This window comes from Olea europaea, unplaced genomic scaffold (assembly GCF_002742605.1).
Source record: "Olea europaea var. sylvestris unplaced genomic scaffold, O_europaea_v1 scaffold559, whole genome shotgun sequence".
Classification (NCBI taxonomy): domain Eukaryota; kingdom Viridiplantae; phylum Streptophyta; class Magnoliopsida; order Lamiales; family Oleaceae; genus Olea; species Olea europaea.
In genome coordinates, this window is record NW_019263924.1 from 181,223 (window position 1) to 193,951 (window position 12,729).

The 12,729-nt window shown below is 32.4% G+C and overlaps 1 protein-coding gene across 1 annotated transcript; it reads right to left on the reverse strand.

The window, feature by feature from the left end:
- Positions 1–6,975: 6,975 nt before the first annotated feature.
- Positions 6,976–8,045, reverse strand: LOC111389084 (protein PHLOEM PROTEIN 2-LIKE A9-like). Its single transcript, XM_023013939.1, has 3 exons — positions 7,874–8,045; positions 7,591–7,670; positions 6,976–7,501 (listed from the first exon to the last, which is right to left on the reverse strand). Exons 1-3 carry the CDS (start codon positions 7,925–7,927, stop codon positions 7,147–7,149), a joined length of 489 nt encoding a protein of 162 aa, XP_022869707.1. The 5' UTR covers positions 7,928–8,045; the 3' UTR covers positions 6,976–7,146.
- Between the last annotated feature and the right edge of the window lie 4,684 nt (positions 8,046–12,729).

The following is a 12,729-nucleotide window of genomic DNA, read 5'->3' on the forward strand; positions in this document are numbered from 1 at the left end:
ATATCAATTTAGGGCTCAATCCAAACACGGATTTACATAAAGAGGTAAAAAATTTATTCATTACTGCAAACACATTACAACCGAGGGCAATCAACCACTTACAAAGCGTTACAAAATACTTGTCAAAATAATAATAATAATAATAATAATAATAATAATAATAAAGCACAATCACTACATCATATGCATAATCCGCTGGACCTTTCCCTTTTAGGGATGTCTACCATATACAACAGCCTTTACAATTGCGAGGTCTATTGGACCATGTCGAAACTGAAAGCTACAGCTACTATACACCTTGCCTAGTACACTGACAAAGGAAGTAGCCTAGCTACTCAGGGGAGGTACGTTGGTACCAATCCCTGGGGATCTATATAGTGCCACTCAAGGTACTTCGGATGGGATTCGTACCCTATTGCAACATAATTTATTCAAGACAATGGGCGACACTCCGCACTGTTCCAGAGCATTTAAAGAAGATTGTGCTGAAGCTACATTTTCATTTTCATTTTCAAGGTTCCAAGCATCTAATACACTGCACCCAAAGATCATCCAATTTGCACTCTCCATGGGATCGTCCAAAACCAAACAATCCTTTGCACCAACTCTCCTCAAAATGCACCAAGTACAAGTATAATTTTTGGCCATATTGCAGAGACACGAGACAAAGCAATTTGCACAAGCAAATGAATGTTCAAGCAGAATGAGCCTTTTATAAGTGAATGTATGCATTTTTCACTGTTAGATCTCAAAGATCTGGACCGTCCAAATTTGGGTTACATATAGACCATTAGATGAGTCTGACGTTTCAGCTTCACAATCCAGATCAAAACACGTGGAACACATTGAACTTAGGGGGCACCGCCCTTTCGGAAGGCCAAACGGCAGCATGGCAATCTGTAGTAATAAATGATGAAAAAAGTTCAAACTACTTGAACCGTCTCATATAGCATACCACTTCGGTTGACATTTTAACCACTTCATCAGCGGTACAAACCATCTCGAATTTAACATCTAACAGCTTAGACATTTATAACTTCGGCTCTCCATATACAATAAGGAAAGGCCACTTATATGTAAAAGGCACATGAGCTTTGGCCTCAGTTCCAATGGCTATTGACGTACAAATTTGGCAAGGCTAAAACTCTCATACAAATATTTAAACACTTTGACTTGGGGGACTAACATTACCGCATGGATTTCTTTTCTTCAAAAAAGTCAAACTCTATGTACCACATAAATAATCATATATAGACTTAGGGGACTATTGTTACTAGTCATACAGAATGGCCACGTGGACCCCCCATATTTACACGTGGTAATCATCCAAGAACTACAACATCTGAGAGAAGTAGCAATTAAGTGCCAAGGTCATCACACTAAGATCAGTAGAGGTGCTCCTATTCCTGCTCGTCCCTTGTTGTCGAACTCTCTAGAGTACCCAAAGTCCTTGGCAGGTTCAGGTGGGACATCTCCAGAATTAATTGTTGCGATATGCCCATTTATTAAGTGTCAGAGAAGTCAGTCTAGATTTATAGGGTAGCTGACCTCTTGTCAAACGTATGTCAATGTAATTAATATGAAGAAGAGTTGATGTGGGTCTCGGATCAGGCCATGTGGCTCGGATCTAACGGTGACCACGTCGGCCTAATCACTATAAATAGACAATTTGTGTATCATTTATAGGGATGGATCTTTGAATGAAAAAAAGAACATAATACATCTCTCCTTTGCCTCCATCCTCTTTTTCCACAAACATTCATATTTACAGTAGAAATACTACAAAATAGGTGGTTGTTCACTATCTCCTAAAGACGCATGTTGGCCATTTTCAAAGGTCAACAGCAACCTCTTTGGATTCTATCTACTACTTGGAAGTAGATTCATTTTAATTTTTATCTTATCAAGTGCAATTACAATTGTCGAGTCACATTGTCACTTTCCCGTTTAATATTCAGAGTTCGAGGAGGGGTGCTAAATGATCCATCTGAAGCATATATTCTGAACCTTGAAATGTTGTGTAGTACTAATCCTACCATAAGTTTGTCTATACATTAAAGCGTTTTTATATATTGGTTTCTAAATTTAGCTAAAGTTCAACATTAATTTCAACAATACAATCACAACTACAACTCATTATTGTCCTCACACATTTAGGAACTCACTATTATTTCTTTTACTATTCATATTTATAAATAATTTATAAATTTGATAAACAGAAAATAAGTGAACACCCATTTACTAAAATACTCGACTTCACTAATCAAAAAATCTATGCTTCAATGATTGCTCTTTAAAAATCCAGGGGTAAAACTGAATCCTCAAAACTTTATAATAAGATTAGTACTTGTTTGATAACAATTGGTCAAACTTCAATTTTTATCATACACTTCATGATATTTACAATTTTTCAACCACACTTTTCATCAATTTATCAAAATATATTAGAGCTTTTATCAAGAACTTTGTCAAACGCCTTAATTGTATAGCTCACGCTTGGTTCAGCTAAAAAAATTAGATAAAAATTTAAGCTCAGATCAACAATTAATTTTAAGTCTAATTTAATGAGATCCACAATTTTCATCTACACTTTACATAAAATTTTATCAATAATTCTTATCCAAACCAAACATGTGCATTATTTCACATGAAAGTGAGCATTGAATTTTGGGTAAATTAAGGTTAGACTCTCCAAGCTTTCTCGTAGTGTGAATCTGGATCCTCAACCTTCAAAAATGAATTTTTTGCATTCCAACCTATATAAATTGGTTAAACTAAGTCTCCAAGTGAACAAAACATTTAATGTTGATGTTAAAATCACACAGGACTTTCATGACATGAATTTAAAGAGTAAAATCTTCAAACCAGTTAACATTTATCTCCAATTAAATTGAAAGTCTAGTGCTTAAATAGATTTTCGTCACGTGGAATCCAAATTTATAAATTCTAGTAAGTTGAGGACCCAAAATCTCACTTTGATAGTTGAAGACTCATTACCATAATACATGAAAAGTTGGGGAGCTCAATCCTAATTTATATGTGAATTTAATTACTTGCACCTTCATATGAGCAATTCTTGAATTATTCATCTTTGTTCCTATTATATTTTCTTTAAATAAAGATTTTATGTGCAAATTAGGGAATTGAATTGAATTTCCAATTTTTTTAATTAGGGTAGCTTGTGATAAACTAGCAACTTAGATTTGTAGATTGAAAATAACATTAAAGTAGCATTATGTGAAAAATATTTTAGAGAGCTGTTGATAAGCATAATTTATACACTTATCTAGGCCTATAAATACGGACATTTAGGATTTCTTATTGATTAATTATGATATAATCTCTTGTATATTTCATTTGTTATGGTGAAACCCGATAATTGAAAATGAAATTGGAACAAATAAGTAAAAACAGGCGAAGATGATTAAACTCGGAGTTCGAGAACCTAATTGGAAATATCCATTAGTTAATTCAGACCACAAAATATTGATTGGCAATCATAGGGGATTAATTGGGTTCAATTAGAAGTATAAGGAGTGAAGCATTAAAATAGAATCAAAGTATCATTACCACTTCATATTCTCAGTCAAAAGTTGAGACCCATTTTTAACATAGTAAACATTTGAATTGAGAATTGCTATCTTAAGAATAATTGTAGCCTTTTGGGTTGATTTTTCAATGCATATCGAACTATCTCAATCTAATATTGGAAGAGAATGACATTATAAAAGTACTGACATCTTGATAAAGATATAACAACACGCAACGCGAAAGCAAATTTCCTTATTCGATTGGAACTTTTTTGAAATCCCACTTTTTTTTTCTTTTTTTTCTTTTATTTTTTTTAAAATTGCACCTATACATCAAGAACATGGATATCCATTGAAAACAATCCGTACTAGAGATTTCACGAATTATTACAGGAAAATTGGGGCCAATTCATCATTTTTTTTAGAGAATTAAGAGGCAATTGCAAAAATTCAATCAACTAAAGATCTAATTTTGATTCTTGGGCAAAGAAGAAAATATGATATTGAAGATTAATCAAGAAACCATTGATTCAGAATTTTAAGATTCATCTCCTACTTCTCAATTTATTAATAATCTGAGTGATGTTCTATCAATTAAACATGAAATCTTGTGATTTTGCACTGCTAAACTAATTTTCCAATTACTAAGACGTGGATGAGCTATTGTTATGATGTTTTGAATCTAAATTAAATATTTTGACGTCCAATATATGTATATTCTTGGATGATTGCTATAAAAATTAATGTTTTTCAATTAATTAACAACAAATTGAATTGTTGTATGAATTTTATTATTATCTAGAGAGAGAAGAGGTTAGATAACACTTATACAACCGTTGTAAAGTCCAAAAGGAGATAAAAATATACCCTTATGCTTTACATGGTTACAATAGATGTAGTATTTTTAATGTAAGTTTTCATGTTCACATCTTTCATAGAGATATAAAGTCACATGAGAGAATATATTTAATTCTACTCGAGAGATTATTAAGTAACTTAGAAATATTGATCAACATGAATGCCTATCTATTGTCATGACATTGAATTGTATTAAAATGGATTAGTGAGATGTATTCGAAATCTTAGTAATCATCTCACATACTTTTAGAATAGCTTTCGATTTGCTCAATAGAATAGTTAGTTTAATTAGTTAATTAGTATAAATTCTTCAAACCAATTTGGTTATTCTATTAATGTTAACATTAATTGATACTAGATTGTACGCATAGTTCTGGTGGAAATGTTATCGTATTCATCATTATACTACTTGTTCATGATACAGTACACTTGGGGAATTTCGTACGATCAGTCGTGTGAAGAAAGACTTGAGAAAAAATAGGGAAAGGGAGGCAGTATTCTATTATCCGTGCATATTAAGCTAAATAACATATATTAGTCCACATTCTTATGTTCATAATAATAATTAGTTAAGCTGCATAACTAAGATGCTAACCAATTTGAAAAGGTATCTTATTCTCTGCTTTTGTTTTTAGTTAGAGTCAAATTCAAAATTCAAAAAGTTATTATATTCCTTTTGTCACTTTGGTGATAAAATCCATAGGTGTTCTCCACTTTCGTCTCTTTTGTTTTTTCTTTTATTAGGGAAAAAAAAATAGGGTTCTGATTTGTGGATTATTGGGACAACACATTTATCATTTTTTTTTTTTTATAATAATTATGCTTGCAGTCTTCCATGTGAATGTCGCCTCATGTTTTCGAAATATCTAGACAGATCAAAATTACATATTACCATTGAACTTTTGAATGACGTAGTTTAGTAAAGTTTAATATGATATAAGAGTAAAAGAGTCGCGTACTAGACTCTTAGTGTTCGTTTCATTGTAAAAATAGAATTGAAAACAATTTTCAAGAAATTAAATTGCCTAAAAATTGTTTTTCTGAGAATTGTAGATTATTGTGTTTGATTGGATAATTTTTAATGTGGAAAATATTGAAATAAAAGTATTTTTTTTTATCTCCGTTTGCTTTGTTTTACATAAAAATTGTCAATTAAAGGGATATATTTTACTGGTATTGGGGATGAAATTTGCCTTTTCATTGTAAAAATAGAATTGAAAACAATTTTCAAGGAATTAAATTGCCTAAAAATTGTTTTTCTGAGAATTGTAGATTATTGTGTTTGATTGGATAATTTTTCATGTGGAAAATATTGAAATAAAAGTATTTTTTTTATCTCCGTTTGCTTTGTTTTACATAAAAATTGTCAATTAAAGGGATATATTTTACTGGTATTGGGGATGAAATTTGTTTCCATTTGCCAACACATACAAAAAAAAATAAAAAACAAAAATTTCAAGAAAATCATATATTTTTTGATATTCGTTTAACTTTGTTTTAAATGAAATTTGTCATTTAAATTGAAATATTTTTTTATAATAATTCTTTGAATTTGTTTCCATTGCAAAAAAAAAAAAAGGTGTGTTTGATAAGGTGGAAATGAAATTGGAAGATGGAATTGGAATTGGAATTTCCAACTTTAGGTGTTGATACATTTTTTCCATGGAATTCAAATTCTTGGTTGTCTTGAAGTTTGCAACCAATTCCCACCATATATGGTGGGAAATTGGTTTTTCTACCCACTGTAGCATTTTTTTTTTTTTTTTAAAGTGGGGGAGCAAAAAACGACGTCGTTTGTCTTTGCTTGATATAAATTTACTGCAACACGCAACTTCACATACCTCTCATCAAGTCTCATCTTTTCACTCTGTGCTCAACTACTCTTATATAAATTATAGAAAGAAATATGGAATTTGATTTCCATTTTCCATGAAATTGGGATGCAATCAAATATAGCCTTACTATAACTTATCCACATAATCTATGATTTGGAAATGAATTCCATTTGGAATTTAGGCTGCAAGTTGAAATAAATTTGTCTTTTGTAGCAACTTTACGTTTTAAACGAGTTACGATTTTGTCCAATTTCGATGACAAAAGCACTTAAATAATTTAAATCTTGACTAAAAATGAGAGAGAGAATCATGATGAACTTGACTAGGACCAAACATGAGCTCTGAGTGCGGCATTATTCCACTTGCATAAAATAATTCCTCCCATATCAACTAAAATAGTACCATATGGGCATTTAGTGCAAAATCAAAGTTCGACTCCAAGCTTTGTACCACCAAGAGAGAGACTCTATACTTCGTGTAAGTTCAATCCCTCTTGGATGTATTAACGAATAATTACACATAAGTTAAATAGTACTGAAATAATATCCACCGTATGAATTTGGACCACTCCACTTAATTATATTGATTTCTTAAGATAGAATCTTACGCCTTACTATAATGTCAAAGCTCAAATTCCTCTATCGGCTACATGATGAAATTGTTTTAAGAAATAAGATTGCAGCTCAAATTATTAAAGAAAAAAAAGAAGAAAAAAAAATCCAATTAAGAAGGAAAGAAAAGAGGAAACCTAGGAAATTACAACACAGCTTTTTTATTACTAAAAAACAAGAAAAATTGAAGATTACATCAATAGACAATATTGCAACAATTCTTCTTGAATATATGGAAGAAATTTATTTATGAATATAGAGTATCATCTTATTCTATGACAAACGTATAGACCAATTTGTGTATAAATGTTTTTATTGGACTTCTTTGACGATTACGTGATGAATTTCCAAACCCCCTTTCCATTTGCCACTCCAAACTTCATACAAACCAAAATAAAGCCTTGAGTCACCAGTTGAATCTGTTTGTGCCTTTGAATCTCCAGTGATGTTCACACTCTCGTTTGCCTCTTTAATTTCAATTTTTTTCCATTCAACTTTTCCATCTTTTCCAGCCTTTAACATAAGATAGAGAGGATGAACCCCCCAACCAAATGCGTCCGTCATAAACGATACATTGAAACTGACTCTGTACGATTTCTTCGGGTCGATGCAACGAACGGAACCAGTCACCTCAAGCCAACAAACTTGCAATAATTCTGCCTTACCACTGCATTAAAATTCAATAGATAATTTCTAGTTCTATAGAACTCCTTGCATATGAATTAAATAAATAAATATTTCACGTCTCTAACTCACGGCTTTATGTTCCAGTAGCGATTGTCTTCGCCCCAAATAATGTTGAGATCTTCTGGTTGAATTTTAATCTCTTTTTCGCTCTGTACACAAGAAAATTACTATGATGTAGTACAATCTATATATCTCATTTAATCTAATTCATCATCATCATGGATGGAAGCAAACAAGGAAAAAATTAAGTCTTGTTAACAACATATTTGGAGTTGGCGTTAATGAATGAATTTGCGATAGAAAAGGGAAAAAATTAGAGCATTCAAAGAAGAAGATGAAGATCATAACGAACCTGGTCAAGCTCTATATTGTTGTTTCCTTCGTGGTGTGGATTTTTCGGAGGCATTTCCACGCAATTGATTAAAGAGCTCAAAAATATTAGAAAGAAGAAATGTGTATGAAGGTTTTTTTGTTCAAAAAATTAATTAATCTGACGAATGTGAGGATTATGTATTCACTCTTCTGTATATATAAAGGGCTAAAGCAAGGAAAATGACAATGGGAGCAAGCCACTTGGAATAAGAAAAAGAAATGTTTCAGCGTCAATTTTACAAAGGGTATGTCGCTCAACTATTCACACACGCAAAAGGAGGTTCTTATTCTTACAATACTAAAATTATTCTCTCCTTTTTCTTTCTTTTTTTCAACCTAAAGTCTTCTTCTTGATTGCTTGGCAGTACCCTTCTAGAGACAACAAAGCATAATAAATAATCGTAAGCATCCAAAAATAAATAAAAATAAAAGGAAGGTTAACCTAGTTGTGCATGAGAATCAACCACAATTTTTTATTTTTTATTTTTGGGTATTTTTTTGTTTTTTTTTAACGGCCATTACGATCTAATTCAAGACTCAACACCTGTGTTCGGTTGTAGTTCGAGATCTCTGATTCCGCTTGTTTTAAAGAACTAAGATTTCACTAAAATATTAACTTATTAAGTGAAGTAACTCAATCTCTTATAAGCCCATCATCTACAATAAAGGTGGGAATTTAATTGCACTCTACCAATAAATTTATTAAAATGCATAGAACCCACAAATTAAATAGGTTTTACTTTTTTTCTTCTTCTAATATTCTTTTTGGTAATTAGAAGAGAAGTCGTAATTGCTTGTATTATTTTCCTTTCGTGTTGACTGTGAGAGTAATTTTTACTACGTACGTTCAAAGCATCTTCCATTCTCACTTTTTTCCAATGGGTTGTCTATTTAAGTAAAGCATATATTACAATGAATATTCACGCAAGTTTGTCATGGAACCACATTCAAGATTCTTTTCAAATGCAGCTATTGATTGTATTGAAAACGGCGTCGTTAGGTGCAGGGGTGGTGGCTTGGACGGCCTGCGCAGGCAAAGATGTGGACAATGGGGTCGTAGAGGCACATTTTGCACTCCCCATTAATTAATACATGTGAAATGTATTGAAAAAAAATGGGTTGAGTGGCTAACTTTGGCACAAAATTTGAGTGACACCCGATTGATTATTTTGGAAGTTTGTGTTTTCCTCCGTGAGAACATCGAAACCATGTATTTACTTGCCAAAAATGATGTTCCGGTGAATAAGATATTGGAGCTCAACGTGTGTCAATTAAAAGGAGTTTATGTTGTTGGAGGGAAACCATTTAAGATTGTCTCACATAGAAAAATTATGAGAACAAATATTACCTTAAATAGAATTGCACTTTGGAATTGTATAATCATATGTAGCATAAAGGCTCTCTCTATATGCTCGCCAAAAGGGCAAATCGAACCGAAATAAGCTTTGGGCTTGAAAATTAGCCCCTTAGAAGAGCTTGCGTTCTGCTAATTTTTTTCCCTCTAACTCACCGTTTGAATTTCAAAACTGTTGAAACTACAATATTCATTTTTATTATATACAAGTTAATGATATTCATGGTGTGGAGCTTATATAAGCAACCCGATTTCTAATAATTCTACACAAGAAGAAAAACAAGAGAAAAATTATACAGGATACAGTTCTACACATATTTACATAACACAGTTTTTGCATACTTCATAGTCACGCAATCGATGATATTGTCCAAAAATAAGTTCAATTCTATAGAGTAGTATTTGATGTGTTCAAATCCTACTATTCATCTGTTGTATCCCAGAAGACAGACGTTAGATTTAATCCTCAAGCACCTACGGTGAGGAGGCGAGTCTGTTTTAAGGAAAATGTGTTCACACAAGTCTCGGTTAAAAAAAATTTTCTTGCTTTTGACTTATTAGTTTACTTGTTCTGTTTTATTAAAATTTAATCTGCTTTATTTTGCCCAACTAGATTAATTTGTTCAATTTATTGCAATTTAATCTTCAATGCATATACAATATGTGCAAGACCGGTGTGTGCAAATATGGTAAGCTGTATATACGGTAAGTTACATATACGGTAAATTTAAATTCGATATGTTGCTTATATGATATGTGTAAATCCAGTACGGTAGGTGTCAATCCAGTATATGTCCATCCGATTTTTGTTAATTTGATATTCATTCCCAACCATTTAATCCAACAAAATGATGAAATTCGGTTTAGAGTGGAGATGGTTCTAACAATCATATTGATTAAATCAAGAACGAGCATTTTCCTCCAATTGCAAAGCTTAAGTAACACATGGGTGAACAAGAACAAAAAGTACTTGCTTAAGATGGGGTATCCTTTTTCCCATTCAGACTAGCTAAAAATTGTTATTGAGACACGTAAGTCAATCGATAAAATGAGATACTCTAATAAAATTAGTTACAAGTTAGTCCATAAAGAGACGCCACCTGTCACTTATTCAAAATGACTAAATAACCCCAAGACCAAGAGAAAAATTTATAAATACTCCCGCCTAAGAGAAGAGAAGCGTGCAAATTCTAAAAATAGTCATTTCTCCTTTTGTTCTAGTTTTAACATCAAAATTAGTGAGTTCAGAGGCGTGCAAATTCTAAAAATAGTCATTTCTCCTTTTGTTCTAGTTTTAACATCAAAATTAGTGAGTTTAGAGGCGAAAACTCTGGCCAGGTGAGAGGAATTTATTTATTCGATTTCTATTGTCAATAGTCGGGTGGATCAAAGCGAAAGTATGAAACTATTTATACACTATTGGACGCAACAACAAATTTATCTATAACTTGAAGGCATATTTGCACATCCAGACTCCAGTGCATAACTAGCTTTATATGGGTAAATAATGTATGGAGAAACATTGACACAATAATATGCTTCTGAGTCAAATTATAGTCCCCGTCTACGACTACCTTTTTCTTCAACTTGGTGGTCAAGACTACTTTGTGCCTCATATATTAACCAAACAAGCAAAGTAGGATTCTATTTGGAAGATGACAAAGGTAGCAAAACACGTGGTTCATCATTTCCACAAGCAGGAAACTGGAGCAACAAGCTGTTTCACAGTTTTTATAAAAGCCCCCAACACTGTCGATATCCCAGCTTAAAGAGTTAAACCTGATTTTGAATTCTTTGAATCTTATGGTTATTACACTAAACTTGAAGCAGAATTAAGGGTAAAAGGTTTCAAGATTGGTAAAGTTTGAAATAAGAGATGTGCATGGGTGGAAGTAGACTCTGCGATGGCTATACATCTTCTCGAATCTAGAGGGTGGAATTTTTTCAGTCTATTGTTGAGGAAAATAAAGTGTTGTTTACTGAATTATATTGCCACATTACCCATATAAAAGATAATGAAATTCTGTGGTGAAAATAATGGCCAGTCAAGGGCAGTGAGTGAAAAATTTTATGATGCAACACTTCCGCTGAGGTGTCATGTACGGGTGTCAGACCTGCTGCAATAGGGATCCCCTCTTGTTGATAGAAACACCTTACTTCACTCTTCCAATATAATTTTTTACGAGATCATCCTACGATTGATTTATGTGACATCTTTTTGGTGGGCACCTAAAATGTCAAATTATCGGTCTATAAATCAAAGGTCAGACCCAAGCTCTATAATGGCTACTTTTCAAAGATATTAAATGTTACTTAGCCTTTGATTGACGGGGGTGATAACTAGGAAGAGCACCTCAACCATCAGGATGAGGTCATTTGTCTCTTTACCCAACTGTAGTTATTTCTCATCTTCTATTATAAAAGTTTATACTTAGTATCATTTGAAAATAATGCAATTTACATACTTAAGGTAAGATTGCTCTCTCTCGTTTCTATTATCTTGAAAACCCTCGGTGCCAATACAGTAATGTAGCTTACGTCTTCCAACTATCCCCATCCAAATATACTCGTTCTATTGACCGTCGAAGTTCTCTCAATCACCTCCCCCACCACCGAAGAAGGTCATGTGCTACTAGCAATTGCTCCAAGTGTGCACGAGCATGTCTACATAGAGGTGAGTGGAGTCAAAATCTATTGACCTCATCAATTCATAATTAATTAATTACACAGTTCTTTCTACCATGATTGTTCAATATCGAGTCTCATTAGATAATGAGTTACAAAAATATCGTGATTCAATAACACAGTATTAATGTATCACAAGATTAAACTTAAACTCAAAACACAATATAAATTGATAAATTCCTAAGGAAAACATCCAAACCTCATGCTACGAGTAAATAATCAACTATTGAAAAAGAATAGAAACGTCTCAAATATTATCATAAAATCAAAATAAAAAAATAAATTCAAAAACAACTAAGCAAAATTTCCTCGTTGCTTGCCCATTTGGATTGTAGATGAATGGAACCAATCATGTGATTTTGATCTTTTTATATTAAGATGAAACTTCTACAAGTGTTAATTCAACTTGTTAGGTTTAATTTCTAGTGTATTAACAATTCTTTAGACAAATAAATTAATGTAAAAGAGTTGTAAAAGTCAAAAAATCTTTTGTAGTTGGTAGTATAGTCCTTGAAGGAGTCCAAGATATCCAAGAAGATCACAAATGATCATTGGAATACAATACAAATGCTCAGGCGAAACTTGCAACGCATTTTTCACATAAAAAATAGTAGAATTTGGACAAAGTTATGCCTAGAAGGTTTGTAGCCTTTTGAATTAGTTTTCCAATGCATTTTGAATCACCTCAATCGAAGATCGAAAGAGAACGTTATGATGAAAATACTGACGACTGCTCAGCAGTCGCTAGCTACTAGCTCGAGAGACAGTTGTATCTGGCAAAACCATAGATCGCCATT

Coding starts and splice junctions, on each gene's coding strand:
- LOC111389084 (XM_023013939.1), bottom strand. CDS start 7,927: ATGCCTCCGAAAAATCCACACCACGAAGGAAACAACAATATAGAGCTT. Junction 7,671..7,873: donor ACAATATAGAGCTTGACCAG/GTTCGTTATGAT, acceptor TCTTGTGTACAG/AGCGAAAAAGAGATTAAAAT. Junction 7,502..7,590: donor CGCTACTGGAACATAAAGCC/GTGAGTTAGAGA, acceptor ATTTTAATGCAG/TGGTAAGGCAGAATTATTGC.